This window comes from Cryptomeria japonica, chromosome 10, assembly GCF_030272615.1.
Source record: "Cryptomeria japonica chromosome 10, Sugi_1.0, whole genome shotgun sequence".
In the NCBI taxonomy this organism is placed as follows: domain Eukaryota; kingdom Viridiplantae; phylum Streptophyta; class Pinopsida; order Cupressales; family Cupressaceae; genus Cryptomeria; species Cryptomeria japonica.
The window spans coordinates 304,010,794-304,029,379 of NC_081414.1; the positions used below are offsets into that span (position 1 = coordinate 304,010,794).

At 38.0% G+C, this 18,586-nt stretch overlaps 1 protein-coding gene across 2 annotated transcripts in view; it reads left to right on the plus strand.

Annotated features, from left to right (window-relative positions):
- Positions 1 to 18,586, plus strand: part of LOC131078945 (uncharacterized) — a 167,452-nt gene that overhangs the window by 80,236 nt on the left and 68,630 nt on the right. For both annotated transcript variants that reach the window (XM_058016791.2, XM_058016793.2), the window contains one exon: positions 16,219 to 16,271. In XM_058016791.2, the coding sequence (XP_057872774.2) occupies positions 16,219 to 16,271 (53 nt within the window). The remainder of the gene's footprint in view (positions 1 to 16,218; positions 16,272 to 18,586) is intronic.

Below are 18,586 nucleotides of genomic sequence, written 5' to 3' on the forward strand. Positions count from 1 at the left end.
TAGGAGGTCTTGATGATGAAGCTCTTGGGTAAGAGCTTGCCCTAGCTCGTTCAGTAATATGAGGATCCAAGTTGGCCTTCACTAGGATTTTAAAATCATTGCTCAAGAAAATCTCTTGTTGTAGGTTTGAGGTTATTTAATTAGTGCTACTTAGTTCATCACTCACGACTATAACAAATTGGTGGAAAACTAGTAAGGGGTTTGAGATGAAGTGAAGTGGAAGAGTATAACTTGCACTCGAGGAAACTTGGCTAATATTTGATTTATAATGTAGAGAGTGGATTTAAAAAATACAATTACTTTGTGCAAGGTTTTCTTTATAAATGAAGGTTGGTGCTATACTTATTTGTAATCACTAGTAGTGGATCTTTCATGCATTTTGAGATTAAGAATCAAACAAATTCTATACATATTATTTATTGTTCAACATCGAATTGATTTTTTTGTGTGATTCTAAATGAATGAAGAGTGAATATTTGACTAGCTAGACATGAAATGATGGTCCTTCACTAGACCTTCCATCTATGACTTAATAAAAAATTCATAATTTTTATTTTGTTATAATTAATAGATATATATTTTATTGTTTTTTAAATAAGATTTAATATTTTAAATTAAAATTAAAATTATTATTAAAACTTCTAGTTTTTAAAAATTCATAACAATATAAATATATTCTTAATTATTATGCTCTAATTTTACAATCAAGCATGGTTTATCATGACAAGGCTTGAAATAAAGTGATTGTTTAGTCTGGGTTTTCAATCAAATAGAAATATGGCATCTTGACTACAGTGTAGGAGGCACATGGGAACGAATCGCATAATCGTGTTTCCTCTGAATCTTTGCTGTCACCTCCTCCCCTTATTGATCTGACCATAGACGCATTAGTTGGCAAAAAATCGCAACTGATCGCAATTAATTGTTAGTTGGCTTAGGGCACAATTTTTTCCCCAAAAAATCTTGGAAAAAATGGTCAATGATTTTCCACGAATTTTAACGGATTAAATCGTGTTTAAATCATTGGAATAATCAGCCAACAAATCGCTTAAAAACAGTAACCCTTGAAACAACAAAAAAACATTAAAAAGGCCAATGAAACAGTAAAAAATCCCCACAAATGTGCATTCACTGGTGTCGCGTGATGCCTTAACTGCATTCTTACTTTGAACCTCTAATGTGCTCATAACTAAATTTTGCATCCTCTTTGTAAATGCTTTGATGCTTCAAGATTCTAACTTTTGAACCTCCAATGTGGTCAAATGCTTGAAAATTCTAACTTCTTAACTTTATTATTTGGGCTTTTTTGAGATTATTTCAAGAACTCCATAAGCGTTTTTCAAGAACCTTTGAAGGGTTGGAAAGCTGGAATCTTCTGCAACGCTCACCATTATTCTAATGCTCATGTTGAAGGAAAAGCTTGGTAATTGTTTTCAGTTGCATGATATGCACAAAAAGGCTTGTTAAAAAAATCTTCAGAAACTACCAATCAAATGCATTTGAGAATCCAGTACTCTCTTCACTTGTGCCAAAATGAAAGACTTCGAACAGATATGGCATCCATCAAAGCATAATGAAGAGGGGTTTTTGTCAGATATTAGAGTTGGAAATGCTCTTATAGACATGCATGGATAATGCAAAAGGAAAGACAAGGCAAGTAAATTGTTTACCAACAATGCCTCAAGATATGTCATCTTCATGATATGCTGCAATTGCACGTTATGCACAAAACCAATTTGTCGAATCGGTTTTAGGAACTTTGAACCAAATGCAAATGGCAGCACATGAAGATTTGACAGGGTGCTTGAAAGGGATGCCATCTCATGGAGTGCAGTGATTGCTGGAAATGCACAAGATTGATTTGTTAAATTGGTTTTAGAAACTTACTTTGAAAGAGGGACTCTACTATTTATTTGCCCAAAATGTCTTAGAGAAATGTGGCTTTGTATAATACAATGGTGACAGATATGCACATAATGGATTTGCTGATAAGTCTTTCGAAACTATCAGGCAAATATACTACTCTTAAAAGGTAACACTGAAACAGCCAGTATGCAGTGATTGGAGTTTTGGAATAGGTTATGGACATCTACCAAAGCATATATTAACCTTTGTCAAATGTTGTAGTTGCAAATTGCAGTGTAGACATACATGCAAAATGTTGACGCATTGATAAGACACGCGATGTTTGACAGAGTCAATCAATAGCTCGAGCTGTGGCCTCTAGAAGATAAGCAAAGCAATTGAATTGTTTGACTGAATGCGTCAAAAAGATGTTATCTCAAGGAATGAAATGAAATGATTGCAGCTTATGCACAAAATAGATCTGTAGAAAAGGCTAAAGAAACTTTGAAGCAAATGCAATTGGTAGGCATAAAGCCAGATTCAACAACCTTAGCCATTGTCTTGCTGCATGTAAGAGGAGGAAACAAAATTATTTATCTGTCATTAGCGTGCGCGAAAAGTTAATTGCATTTCAAAATGACTAGCGATACTAAATGGAATGATCTGAAAAATAGACTTGCAGTATAATAAAACGTGCCCATTAGATATCTCATAATGATAAATTGATGTCCATCAAAATGTAAAGCACTTTGGTTAGATGTTGCTGTTGTAGTGCCTTTCTTGATATGCAAAACGAAGAACCATAGACAACACAATTGAATTGTCTTACGTAATGTCTTAAAGAGATGTCATTTTACGGAGTGCAATAATTGTAGAATTTGAATAATTTCAGAGGCGCAGGGATATAGAGCACAAGTTACAAGAAGTACAAGTTCAAAAAGAAGAAGTCGAAATTTTAAAGAACCCGGAACATAAAGAAATTGAATACATGTGACTACAAAGATAGAGTAGATGTCGATGACTTTGAGCAACTAGCTATAATTGGTGGAACAACATTTGGGGAAGTGTGGCTTTGTCATGCTAAGTCTAGCAGACAAAATAATGCAATGAAAAAGGTCAAGAAGTCATAAATGCTTAGTCATGGGTAGGTGGAACATGTGATGTCTGAGAGGAATTTGTGTTTAGTCCTAAATGTATAGTTGGTGAATAATCAGATAACACAGTACTTCTTGCACGTACCAAGTATTCATGGAACAAAACAATTGTACATCATAACATAAATGACAAATGATAATAATTAGACCCGAAAGTTATATCTTTATTCCAATGTCCAGAATTGTCCATATATATCTCCCCTTGCCAAGGTTCCAACCAAACAATATATAGACCCGACGGTTGGCCAAGTTGCCAACCGTCACCAACTCCCAATTACTCGACAGGAACCTTTCGGCAACAACAAAACATAACCACACATAACACACTTATAATTATTATTCATGCTAACATATGTTTTTACCCCTAACATTAGCCCCCCCCAAAACGTAGTTGTCTTCCAGACGACTCAGACAAGAGAAACTGAATTATATAAAACATAGCTAAGACCGAGAAGAGGGAGGAGGCATCCCTATAGTGGCCGCAGGAGGAGGTTGTTGTCCGGCCTGAAGTTTCAGGTTCTTTTCCACCAGCAGCTGCCGTTCCCGTGCTTTCTTTACCATGTGAGCAGCTTCCAGTAGCTTTTTATCTTTCTGTTCCAGCTGTAAGGTGAGCTCTGCCACTTGGGCTGCGAATGCCTCCGAGTCACCCGTACCATTTTTTGCTGGTACCGTACCGGTTTCTGCCTCCAAGTCACCCGTACTAGTTTCTGCTGGTATCGTACCGGTTTTTACTGTCGCCGTACCAGTTTCTGTTACCAGTTTATGCCGACACCGTACCAATTTTTGCTGACACCGTACCAGTTTTTGTCGTCGTTGAACTAGTTTCTGCTGTCGTCGTACCAGCTTCTACCGCCGTCGTACCAGTTTCTGTCGACACCGTACCAATTTTTGTTGTCGTCGTACCAGTTTTTGTTGCCGTCGTACCAGTTTTTGTTGCCGCCGTACCAGTTTTTGCTGCCAGCGTACTAGTTTTTGCTGCCAGTGTACCAGTTTCTGTTCCTGTTGCAAGTACAGCCAAATTGATCTGTGGCAACGATATCTGTCGTTGTGCCGACGGTTCCCCCTCTCCAATCTTCTGGAACATTGCACTCGTACTCTTCCATTGCTCTTGTAGCCCTCCATGCCAATCTTCTGGTTTGAATGAAACCTGCATTGTGTAACCTTGGAATTGGATGACCGAAGCTTGTTCGTGAAGGTTATAACCGGATAACATGGTCCGTAGGACTGGCTTGAACTCTTTAATGTTAAATATGGGCATCTGCACAGCGTGGTCGACCTGTGCTTTTTTAAGCGATTCCTTCGTCACATGGTCTGGAGGGTTTTCCTCCCACCAAGTACGACATTCACTGCCAGCCACACTCTCGAATGCTACGTTTGCTGCCGTGAGTTCCTTTGCATCCTTTGTTGCCTTCAGTCTGCTCCTGGTTTTCTTGCTGCTGGCAAGTTTCGTGGCAGTCATGGTTGTACTGCAATTGCCTTTCTTTGCTCTTCTGCCCATACCCCTTCCTGAGTCGTTATTATAATCGCCTGAAAGCTTATCTCGCCAGTTGGTACGGCCCATTGTGTCACTTTTCGTTTCCTTGTTGTACGGTTTCCTTGATTGTCCCGACAAGTGCCTATCGTACGGATGTCTCTGCTTGTCCACCTGGTACCTTATGCCGTACGGATCTCCCTGTCTGCTTGACTGATGTCGTACGTCGTACGGACTTTGCCTTGTGGGTGTGGTTGATGCTGATTGCCGTACGGATGTTGATGATGTTGGCCGTACGGATGCTCTTGGCTGTACGGATGTCTCTGTTTGTTTGGCAAATGTTAATGTTGGTTGTCGTACGGATATCTTTGCTCTGCATGTACTGGTGGAAGTGGGCCGTACATCGTACGGTGGGGGTATACCCTCGAGGGTTATGGTCGTATGGTAGCTCCGTACGCCGTACGGTACTACAAGTTGACAACCCCTTGTTTCTCCTAAGTCGTACTTGTACGGCGAATGGTCTGCTCTTCCTTGTGCCACAATTCTAGTCACTATGTGCCGTACACCATACGGAGCCTGTATGCTGTACACTTGCTCCCCTTCAGATGAGTTTTGTATACCGTACACGTACGACAGCCTAAGCCTTTCCCTTCCCGTATTCAGTACACCATACACCGAACAGTGGCTCCGGTCTCTCGTGCCCTGAATCCGTACGTTGTACGGTATGACTTCTGCGTTGTTCGATAGACTCTGGCAATCTTTTGCAAACCGTATGCCTTACGGTATAGCCCTCAGATTTTCGTGCTTTCTTGATCGTTCACTCCATACCCTATACGGAATTGTCCCCTCTTGGGCGTCCGTACACGTGCTCTGTACTGTTTCTTCTGTCCTTGCAGCATGCCACTGATCCGTACGGTGTACTACTTCCTTTCGTACGCCCAGTCTTGTCTGGTTGTCAGGTTCATCTTCTTGATATTTCAATTTTTTAGTACTTGCCGACTTTGACTTAGTTGCTTTTTCTCTTACAAGTATCACTTGTGGTTTTGCCTCATTGCCCAGATTAACCTTCTCCACACCCTATTCCTCGTACTTGATGGTTTTATCCTGTTCAAATTGGTGTGCTGGCGTGTCGTCCATCCATGCCATTCCCTCTTGGTATCTATCGTACTCCGAGGGAAAAGATTGTTCTTCCATCCCGCCGCTTGATTCTCCTATCTCACATATTTGAAGTATGTGACACTCCGGGTGGAAGAGCTCATAGTCCTCCATTTGCCAATGAAAAAGTCCTGCCAGTGAACTGGTTCCATCCTCGGAGCATCCATCTAGTTCCAACACTCCTTCCTTGTCGGGTTCTTTCCCTCCTCTGTCTCCTTTAGAACTCCACTCCCATTGATTGGAATCTTCTGAGTCGGAGTCCGATGACGCGAGCTCTTCGCTGACAGACTAGTTCCTGAGATCAATTACATACTTATGCCCGTCCTTCTCGATTGAGAGCGTATTCCTTTTCCAGTTGTGGTTAGCTTTGGCCATGATCAGCCACCCCCTTCCTAGAAGAGCATCGTACGCTTTCCTTTCCAGAGGAATGACTAAAAAGTCGAGAAGGAATTGCTGCATCCCAATTATCACCTTTTGTGCCATGAGGGTGCCAAGGGGTTTGATGTCGTGCTGATCCGCCCTGACCGGGTGGAAGGTTGGTCGCCATAGTGTCGGCTTGCCGAGGTTTCGCCAAGTTTCTTCCAGTAGTACGTTGACTCCAGACCCACCATCAACGATGGTGTTTGTAAGCTTTTGTCCCAATATATCCATCTCTACCTCTGCGGGTTTCCGTCCGACTCCCACCATTAGTAGCACATGGTTCATAGCATCCGTACCGGATCCCTAAATCGGGTCCGTACCAGACTTTGTTAGCGTTTGGTGTTCCTGACTGATGGTAGTGTCCCTGGTTACATTTGTTAGAGCCATCCATAGCTGTGGCATGGTCTGCAGAAGGTCAGACACCTGTACGGGTATTGTGGTTTGTAACATCTGCTTTAGGATATTTTTCTTTGGTTCTGACTGGACTGGTGTACCGGTAGCCAGGTGCGAAGCCCTCTGCTCTCCAGCCATTGCCCACTCGATATTCGCCCTTGCCTCTTGGAGCCTTTCTTTTTCTGTGCGAGGGTCAGGATACATGGCTTTCTTGTTTTGCAACCTTGTGATTGCCAGTACGTCTTCTCTTGATCCTTCCACATCCAACATGTTCACCCCTTTTTGCTTTGGACAATCTATGTCTTCATGATTTCCTGGACCGCACCATCTGCACAACAAACTTCCTGCATCACCTCCGTTTTGGCATTCTCGGGCAAAGTGACCCCATTCGTTGCACTTCCTACATTGAATCATGGGTCGCCCCTTCCTGTCGTATTGAATTCTGCTCCTTGGTGCGTTATTATTGGATCCATTGTTACCCCGCTGATTGTACCCTCTAGGGGAGGCGTCAGAGTTTGTTGTTGGCTTCGGAGGTGTCGCCGGCGGTGTGGCTTGGTCGGGTTGGGCGTAGAGCACTTGTGTGCTCCGTGCTTTCAAGTTGTATGGGCATTCCGTAGTGGAATGTCCCATTACTTGGCAGATGTCACAAAAAACGTTGCGGGGACAACTTCCTTTAGTGTGTCCTTTAGTCTTGCAGTCAGTACACCATAGATCTTTTCCTTCCTTACCACTTTCTTTGTCACCTTTTAACTCCATCCTCATCATATCCTTCCGGAGTGCTTGCACAGTTTTGGATCCCCCGTCGCTGTCTTCGTCCGTGCTGTCACCATCGCTGGTCCGTCGCTTCCCCCGGGATGTCTTGTTCTCACTTTCAATGTCCATGGCGCGGTTGTATGCTTCATTGTACGATGGCGGAGGGACCACTTTCATCGTCCTTCTCAGGGATGGTACCAATCCTTCCACAAACCACCGCTTCTTGCACGTACCAAGTATTCATGGAACAAAACAATTGTACATCATAACATAAATGACAAATTATATTAATTAGACCAGAAAGTTATATCTTTATTCCAATGTCCAGAATTGTCCATATATATCTCCCCCTGCCGATGTTCCAACCAAACAATATATAGACCCGACGGTTGGCCAAGTTGCCAACCGTCACCAACTCCCAACTACCCGACGGGAACCTTTCGGCAACAACAAAACATAACCACACATAACACACTTATAATTATTATTCATACTAACATACGTTTTTACCCCTAACAATTTGCTTATAGAAGTTGATAGCCGATACATTGTGAAGCTGTTTTATTTGTTTCAAGACACAAAATATTTGTACCTTATCGTGGAATATGTATTTGGAAGTGACATTACACTGCTTATTTGTGATGATGTTTTAGTGAGGATCTTTCATGCTTTTATATTGCACAGATCATCCTGGCTATTCACTCAATATATAACACAACTATGTTCATAGGGATATCAAGACAAATAACTTGTTAGATAAAGATGGCTAGATGAAATATGAGATTTTGAATTAAGCAAAGCACTAAATTATACCGCATTGTCAGCTTTGAATGAAAAGTCATTTATAAATGAACTATGTCAAGCTCTGGGAATAGGACATTCAAAGTTGAGATGGCGCAATGGGAAGCCTCTTATTAACTTAAAGGGAACATATTCAACATTGAAAAAGAAATTGACGATCAATGGCTTATTCCACTTTTGGCACCCTTGATTATATGGCAACTAAAGTTTTTGGTAAAGAAGCCATGACATGTAGTGCGATTGGTGGTTCTTAGGTGCAATCATGAATGAGATACTTGTTGTCTGCCCTCCGTTCTATTTTGATAACCCCAAAATTATCACAGGTTGGGTTCAAAATTATTCGATGAAATAAAGGCACACTCATAGTTTGGAGGTATTTAATGGGACACGTTGTATGAGATGGAAGCAGCATATAAACCTATTGTCACTAAGGAGTTGGACACACAATTTTGAGAGAGATGATGAAAATTAAACCTCCACAACCACCAAAATTAAGGTTAGGGCATTTGCATAAGATGTTAACACCTAAAGATGATCATTTTGTTGATATGCTTGTTATAACCATGACATGTTTAAAGCAATCAAAGAAGTGATTGAGATTATAGAAAAGAGCTAGCCAAAGAAGAAGCCTTCCCTAATCTCCTTGATCGAATAAATTGATTTGGAAGAAACTACGAGTATAAATGGTGATATCATGGGCTTGACAAGAGGATCTGTATGAGCGTTGACTTAGCAAGCTTGACAGACCACAATTCACTATTCAAAGATGCGAGTGAGAAACTTAGTTGTTTCCAAACTCCTTATGGTGGCCAAACACTATCCTTATGGATGAGTCATATCATGATGCAAAATCCAATGTATTAGCATTCCAACTTGTAACTCGTGGTCCTTTCAAGAAAAAATGAGATGTGCAAGCTTAAGCTTGCAAGAACCTAATGTAAGTGGAAGTTGTGATACTTGAGGAGCATATAGGAGATTGTGTTGGTGAGCTTGATTCAAAGCATTGTCAGATTTATAGCTTTGATTATAAACTAAGGTGGTTGAAGTTCGTTAATGTATTGGTTTCGAAGACATAAATGTTTTAGTATGTAGCTACAATTTGAAGTGTAGACAAATAGTTGGTGGTGAGATGGTTACAAGGACAAATGAAGCAGAGAAAGATGGATAATTACCTCAACACAATCCTAACTTGAAAGTTATAAGTTTCAAGTTGCTTTCCCATAAAGTGACTTGTGTCACTTATTGTAACTAAAAGTAAGGAAATGAGCCTTATTTATGCAAAATTTATGGAAATCCTAGCGTTCCACGATCGTTGGGGATGGGGGGACAAAGGGCCTAAGTTTGGGGACGACGGGGGGTGGCAGGGTGGTGGTGCTGATATAATTATACATATATTTATAGTACTTGAAAAACTAGTTGTGAAAAGAAGTATAACAGTATAAGAATTACATTTCAAATGAACTATAGGAAATTAGTAAAATTACAAAATAGAAAAATTTGAAATATTAAATCTAAATACAAAGATTTCTTGAATGCTAATTGCTAAATAAAATTTCAAATTTGACAAATGAAATTGTCAAATTGAAGATTTCTATTATTAAAATATCATATTAACATTTGATATCACAAAGTCTATAATGATGATTACATGATACATCATTACAGTGAGTAGCAAATAGCAATAGCAATAGCATTACAAAAGACAAAATGGCAAAATGCTCAAATCGCTCAAAATTAAAAACAAAAAGGATTTCAATTGCTTTTTGAGTTTGATGTGTTCTAACGGGAGACTCCTGCAAGTCTCCTTTGCCCTCAAGAGACGTCTGGGAGTCTCCCAAGGAGTCTTGGAGACGTTGGATGGGAGATTCCTGCAAGTCTCCTTGCCCCTCAAGAGACGCATGGGAGTTTCCCAAGGAGACTTGGAGATGCTTGGGAGTCTCTCAAGGAGACTTGGATATGCCTGGGAGTTTCCCAAGGAAACTTGGAGACGCCTGGGGGTCTCCCAAGGAGATGCCTGAGAGTCTCCCAAGGAGACTTAGAGATGTTGAGATGTCTCCCAAGGAAACTTGGAGATGCGGAGACGTTTCCCTGTCTCCGACGGAGCTCCGATGGTAGTGGCGGGAGACGTCGCGTCCCCGTCCCCTCGTCTCGGAAACGTCCCCGTCTCTGAGACGCGGCCCAAAAGGGGGGGAAGCGCATCCCCGTGGAACACTGGGAAATCCTAACCAAGTAAAGTTTGTTATTTTCAAAACCAATGTATTTTCATAAAGGTAGTTAGGTGGGGATGGTTATCGAATTAGTTACTAGGTCCTCTGAGGCCTATAAATACAAGGCAATTTGTAATGTAAAGGGGGACTCTTATAGAGGGGAAAACTCTAGAGAATTTTCGAGGGGAACATCTGGAGAAGTTTAATGTTCATACATTGTACTTAAGGGTTTTTGAACTTGTATATGTTCAAAATGATAATGCATCTAGTTCCTATGTCTAGAATGCGTTATTGAGTTATCAGTACTAATTTTTCGTATGTTAAGTTGTTAATCCCTTTGTGTATTTATGGAATCAATTAGATTTTGATTCAAATGCTATATGTAATTGATGAAATACAATCAACCCTAGTATCTTTGTTTGAATGCGACAAGGCAACTTATTTCTTCGTATGTTGAAATATGCTTTCCTTCTTTATCATTGCATATCAAAACATTAATTGTAAAACCCCCTTTGTAAATCTGTCATCAATCGTGAAGTCCTATTTGGTATTGATATGTCTACCATTAGGGTTTCTATTATCCACTTTCTTTAGTTTTGTCTTTCTTCTTTTTTGTACTTTCTATTTTTTTTGTACTTTCAGGTTAAAAGTACACAAAAATAAAAAAAAATACCTCCATCATATGAGGGAGCTGCCCCTCTCAAACACAAAGGAAGATTGCAGTTTCATAGCAATCTCTCCAACTGTTGGAATGGTTGTCGCTGCTCTTTGGGCAAACAGGGTTAGTTTTGGAGAAACAACTATAGTGAAAAATCTATTTACCAACACAAGGTAAGTCATTGTTTGAAAGAAATTTCATTTTTATAATGAAAAAATATATCAATCATGCCTTGCACATACAACTCATAGAACAATCCCATCTATTAATATTCTAGCTAAGGTCAAACTAGAACATAATCATTTATCTTTTACTTAATCCTTCCTCCTTGTTAATGAGCTTGACAACAAAACATGCAGTCTTGAAGGCTTCAAAAAAACTTTAATAATAAATTCCCTACTTGAATATATGCACGAGTCACTAAGACACAAGCAAATATCATGGCTACATCATTATCTAGGACCTATGTTAAACTCTAGTGCATGACTTGTTGTGATGTTGGGATGAGTAATGTAGGCTCCTCTGAGCCATAAACTTATATGTTTTGTTTTAATATTTGTTTTGATGCCATGGATTTGATTTTTCATTAGTTTTGTGTACATTTGACAATATTTATATATCTAAATTTGTTATCAACTTATTTCCTTAAGCTAAAATGTGCGTTTATACTTATGTATTTGATCACAATAGCTTCTATTTGACGAGGTTATTGTGTCTTTAAGTTTTATTTATTAAAGGATGCATGAAACACAAGTTTTAAATGCTTAAAAATCTCTGAATTTCTTGGGTTTTTCAATTTGTCAAGTCTATGCTAAGTTTGGGGTCGAGTTCGAGTCTGAGTCAAAAGTTAGCTTGCTGAGTCCAAGGTGAGTAACACTGGCTCTATTTTTGTGTGCTCTCACTTTTGCTCATTTAGGCATTTGGGTGATCAGAAAGAGTATAATTGAGTCAATTGAAAAAAAGTTATCTAGATTTAAGCTCACACCTTACAGGGTTATTTCATTGCATCAAAATCTTGATCAAATTGGGTTGAATAAAGAAATCAGAATGGGTTTTGACCTCAAGGATTTTTACAAAAGACATAAAAGGGCTTTAATTCTTTTGAAGTTTTTAGTTGTACATGGATCGATTCTAGAGGTTTAAAATGCAAATGGGTACCAACTCCATGGGAATATGTTAGGAACAAATACTAGAAATCAAAAGTTGGACACATCTTATATCTAAAGGATTTCTTATTTTCTTTAAGTTGGAGGACAAAGGTCCATCTCTTAATACCTTTTTCAATTGAAGGTTCTTATTGATTAGTTGTCTACTATTGAGAAATAAGTGAATGATGAAGATATGGTAGCTTTGGTTTGGTGAAGTTTTCCATAATCCAATGATTCTTTTGTTGAGTTCCTTTGTTTGATTGTAGAGACCCAAACATTTTACTTTGAGAAGTTATCAACAATTTTGCAAGAAGGCATGGAGGCATAATTAGATGGAAGCATCAACCTCAAATTGTGCAGAGTGGATTTAGTGAAGGGATTAAATGTCGAATGAGGCATAATAATAGCGCTCGTCAAGTGGCTTCTTAAAAGGTTAAAACCATAGTTACAAGACTCGGACTTGGCAAGCTGATTTTTGACTTGGACTCGACGCCCAGACTCGACAAAAACTTGGTCAAGTCTCAACAAATTAAAAAACCAAGAAATTCAAAGATTTTTAAGGATTTAAAACCTGTTTCATGCATCCTATAGTAAATAAGCCTTAAATACACAATAATTTCATCAAATAGAAGCTACTTTGAACACATACACAAGTTTACATTGATCAAATAAGTATAAATGAAAATTTTAGGCTTGAGCTGAAGGAAATAAACTACACTAAATAACACATTAGAAATATAAATAGTGTCAAATGTCTACAAGATTCATGGAATATGAAATCAATGGCATCAAAAGTTCAAAACATATATCAACATAAAAGCTAGAGCCTAGAAGTCTAAGGCTCAGAGGAGCCAATATTAGTGATCGCTCGACCTTGCAACCGTCCTACATGTGCGCCTAAGGTAGGTCCTAGAACATTCTGCAGCCATGATATCGGCCTGTGTCTCAGGTTCAGCCTCAGTGACATCAACATCCTTGGGCTCGAGGTCCTCCAATGGGTCTCCTCGTGCAAACTTCCTTCTACCTTCCTCTATGGTGCTGATAATTACATCTTTTGGCTGAGATAAATGTTTGAGTTTACCTTTGGCATTAAAATATTTATTGACCAACTCTTCTTCACTAAATGATGCCATGCTTACAACTTAAAAAGGCTGGCAGGATACTCGGCCCTGATATCACTGTAAAGAGCCTACCAAATTTTGACCCAACTTTTTGCTCCAACTCAGCTATATAATCGATTAGGCAATTTATCAAATGGTTTTCTAGTTCTTCTTACAATGTATTTTCTGATTGGAAATGGTTTGCTCATAAACCTAAATGATTTGAAATTTGTTTACATCATAATAACATTTCATTGCTTTCAAACACAAAGATACAACAATAATTTATTAAAACAAACAATTTTTTTTTTTTTTTTGCTGTATGGGTCTTGATGGGCGCAATGTCTCGCTTAGGATTCGGCAAGTCTGTCGAGTCTGACAGACTCTGCGAGTCTGAGCAGACCCAGCCAAACTTGACCGAGTCCGAGTCTAGATTCCTCTAGACTCTGCAGAGTCGACCCGCCTTTGGACTCGCAGAGTCCGGGCCAGACTTTCTGAGTCCTATAACTCTGGTTAAAACCATAGTTGCAAAACTCTGCAAGTACTCATAAAACTTGCGAGTATTGTGAGCTAGAATCAAGAGTAAGTAACTTGCTGAAAAACTACTTGTTAGGTTTTCAAAAGGTTTACAGCAATTTTTGCATGAAAATTGTCAAAAATTTGCAAAAACTAACAATTTTTGCATGAAATCTTGTCAAAAGCTTGCCAAAATTGGTAGGACAAATATTTTTTTGCCAAATGTTGAAATATTAATGTGACAACAAGCATTTTCAAGATGTGATTAAAGACAACTTTGACAACTTAGGCACATGATTGGAAGCGCGATAATAGATGTTTTTTTTTCCTTCTTTTTATTTGCTTGGCCTTTGCATGAATATGGTAAGACAACTTGCAAGCACTAACAATAGCTTTGTTAGTTCTTGTAGATCAGCTTACCGTTATATATTGATAAATAGTAATCATTATTATTCTTGTTACTAGATTCATGGCTATACTTTGCTTGTGGTACATTTATGGTTGATATTCTTTTGAAGGATTAATAGCAATTTTTCTCGTATGACATTTAAATTGATGCTCTGTAGTTGATGGTTGATATTCGTTGAAAGGATGAACACCAATATTTCTTAATGACATTTATTATGATACTTTGCTTTTGATGGTTGATATTTGTTAGAAGGATGAACATCAATATTTGTCATATGACAATTACTAGAATTCTAGGATGATTGTGGAGACTTTTCATATTGATTAAAAATTCCAAAATTTGGATAGGAGTTTTTAATGAAGAATGATATATCATTGACGAACTATCAAACTTTGTTGAATGTTGGGTTCTATCCTTTAGGTCTATATATTTGTTTTTTTTGAAGAATGTAAAAAAAAATGATTTCTATATGATGGAAGTCAGTAAAATGTTCTACTAATTTAGTATATATTTGTGTTTTCAAAGAATATTTAAAAAAACTTATTTTTTCAAATGTGCAATAAATTTGTCAAGTTATAGCTGAGTTTTTTGTGAGTCCCGAGCTTTAAAATGTTTTTGGCTTGCCGACTTATTGCCATGTCTGAGTTTTTCAACTATGGTTAAAACACGCATAACATTAGCATTCATAAGATGATTCCATCAAAGATAAAAGTAAGCATAACACTAGCATACATGTCAGAGATCAAAGTGAAGGTGCATTTATGTAATGAATTTGGTCATTGTAAGAGAAACTAATGAAAAAGAAAGAGTGACTTTGCACACGAATGGAAACCAAAGCAAGCAAATTACATGTAGTTTAATGGGCCACTAGAGACCACAAATGAGCTCATGGCACACAAAGTCCAAGTTCAGCATCCACACGCTGCCTGGAACTCCACGAAAACCTATTTCTCTAGCTTGCTGCTCCAAGTAAATCATATAGAAGGAAATAAACAAAATGCCACCGCTTGGACAATGTTCTTTCTATTTTTTTTTATATGTTTACAATCTTTGAATGGGCACAGTTCGCACAAACAATTGTACGGAAGAAGAAGAAGTACCCTTTCTAGCTGTTGCCTTGCTCCAACAAGACAATTATGAAACTATCACTTCCCATAATGGAAATCTATTTCTCCAGCTTGTTGCTCCAGGTTCTAAACAATATGGAAAAAAATCCTAAAAGTGCCAGCCTTCGACAATGTTCTTTCTATTTTTTATATGTTTACAGTCTTCGAATGGGCAGATTTTGCACAGACAATTGTGTGGAAGAAGAGGTACCACTTGTAATCATTGCCTGTATCCACAAGAGAATTATGAAACTATCATTTCTTATAGAGTTGTGGTTTACATAATCACCAGGACTACTGTGAAACTGCTGGGGCGGTTTTGAAATCACTCGTGTGAACCAATGTTTGTAGAAACTATCAAGCCAATTATGAAACCGTTCCTTGCTGCAATTAACAGTTTTATCACCAACCATAAAATATTCTGTTTCTTAATCTTTTCCTCTATTTTCTGACTTCCCTAGGATAATCAAGATCACCCAAAGGTCATCTTCATCACCAAGGACTGAATGTTTGTCTTCAAAACTACCATAGCAAGGGATTTCAAGTCTTCAACATCTTTTGATTGAAAATGAAAAACTTTTTGTTGCTTTGAACAACTACCTTGATCTGATTCATGGATATATAAGTATAGGTCTATAAAAAATATTTGAACAAAAATGCTTCTGTATACATGGGTTCAAAGGGATTTTAATGATAATTTTTTTTTAGATACTGAGTCACTTTTTTAGACTTCTTGAGGTTCTTCCATATAGCTGGCCTTTTGTATACGTATTGCTATTTTATGCTTTCTAAATGAAAGAGTTGAAATGTGTTTTAACTTGTATATCCCTAGTGCTATTAGTGATCAACCCCGAAGAATTTAGCTTCCTTTCCTTTTAGAATTACCATTTCAGTACACAAGTCACTTTTAAAGATTAGCTTGAGATTATCATCTTGTGTTATTTGCTTGGATGTTCTTTCCCTATGGGCATTGCTCTTTCCTTTGTAGGGATGAGCTTAGAGTTAAAATGATTACCTTTTTTTCCATTTAGTTGAATTTGATCTGTGTATTGATCTGGGTGTTTCATTAAATGCTTGTGAAGGATCCTTATGTTTTATGCTGGGATGTGCGGAATACAGCTGGCATTTTATACAAGTGAGTTTCTTTAACTGGAATTTGATGAGCAATTCCTTTATATCTAATCTTTATTTATCTTTAACAAGGGTTTCTGTTAGCACAAGTGTTTGCATGTGCATAGAATGTTTAATAAATTCTGAGAGTTAATAACTCTGTATGCGTATGTGGTTTCTCATGTAAAGTTAACAAGTTTCTATTTGTGTCAATATATTCATCTGAGACTTTCGCATTTTTTTTTTCTTTTTGATTTAATGATTATTCATATTGATAACTTTCCTTTAAATTTATAAGCTGCTGATAAGTTGATACTTATAATATTCTGAAAAGCACGGAAAATACAGAGAGAGGGGTGTTAAAATAATAATAATATCTTCTATAATGGGTCATCTTTTATTTTTAGCAGTCATCTTAGTTGTCGACTTATTTATCTATTTAGCTTTTTAGTGGACTTATTTAGGTTGTTAAGTTAGCTTTTTATTATTTAACCTTTTAAGCTATATTTAGCTTTTTAAGCTTTTTAGCTTATTTGATTTCACTTTAACGACTAGTTCTATTTATAGAACATCGTCTTGTAACCTCTATATATACGTTTATATCGTTCAATGTAATTATCCGATTATTGAATCATTCATTCAATTTTTTTTTCATGGTATCAGAGCATGGAAATTGAAAAATTCAGAAGTTTTTGTTATTAAAATTTTTCAAAGTTATTATTGAAGAGATTTTTTAAAATTGTTTTTTTCTTTTTAATAAAAAAAGAGCAGGTTCTTTTTCTCTTCCTGGGCAGATTTTTTTTTGCAGGTTGAAAATTTTCTTAGGGTTTCTGCAATATTCGACTAGGGTTTTGACCCTTCAGTTCAAGTCGAAATTTTATTCTTGTTGCAGATTCTTGGTGGGTTTTTCGAGACCTCAACTGGGTCGTTGTCAGATTTTTCTGGGTGCATCATTTTCCTTGCCTCAATTTTTGAGCCATTGGATCTGCATTTTGATTTCAGATTCTTGGTGGGTTTTGCAAGAGATTTTCTGGGTTGGTCTCAGATTTTTCTGGGTGCCTCGTTTTCTTTGCCTTGAATTTACCTTGGAATTTAAAAATAGTTCGCGATTTCTGCTAATTCTGTGGATGTCAGGAATTTTGGTGTGGGCACTGTTTATGCTGTACATCCAACCTAGGGTTTCTGCCCCTATTTTTTTTTCATTTTTTTTGAAAAAAAAATCGTCTATATTTTTCATTTTTTTTAACAAAAAAAATCAGAGAATGCTCTTCCAGGGTTTCAGTTTTTTCAGCAGATGCTTCTATGTTGATTTACAAAAAATTTAGATTCTTCTGTCTCTTGCTTTCACTCAGTTGACCTTGTTCAACCTCGATTTTCGTGATGGCATCTTTGACCAACATTATGTTGGAACACAGTCAGAAGTTCAGTGGCCTCAACTACAACACCTGGAAACAACGCATGTTATCGATATTTGAATATTGTTGCCTTGATCAGATTGTTCTTGGCAAGGTTCCTCGTCCTACAACATGTTGTGACCATTTCACACATCGCCCCATTAAAATGGGGACCCCCTCTTTTGCTCGGTTTTGCCTGTTCTTCTCTCTCCTTTTAGGGTTTTGAGTAAGTGAGTGAGTCGTCTGGACTAGGGTTAAGCCTTAGGGTTTCCTTTTTGATGTTTTCAAGCCGAAGTCCATTCCAATTTTGAACGATTATTTAGCTTCCTCCCGAAGGTTGCAATTTTGAAATAGGATGAGCCTACCAGAAAGTCAAGTGTGTCTCAGGATAGGTCCAGTCAAGATCTTAGGGTAAATTCAAGGTTTTGTCTAAGTTCTAGTATTTCAAGGACAAATTCCAGTTAGGTCGGAGTGTTAGCATTTTAATGATTAAATTGTGCAATTTTGTCTGAGTGATTTTGACCAAATTTTGGAAGCGAGGTAATCGATTCTTGGACTTGGAGATGACCTAACTCTGCATGATGAAGTGATCTGAAGACCTAAATTTTTGATATTTTGGCTTATGAAGGCAAAATCGCTCCTGTCCCTCTCCCAGGGACCAGGGCGAAAATGATATTTAATGCATCTTGGTTATTGACTCATTTTAATTGTCTTGTGCAGGGTCGCCAGGAGATGCAATCGAACATGAATTGAAGATTTTGAAGATTTTTTGAGACTCAAAGTGACAAGTTTTTTAAGGTTTAAGGTCAAATCGCTCCTGTCCCTCTCCTAGGGACCAGGGCGAAATGGCTTACTTAGACCATTTTCGGCCTCATTTTGATCGAACTGAAGCATCAGGGACGCAATAAGAGATGAAATCAACATGATGAAGCACCCAGACTTAGTC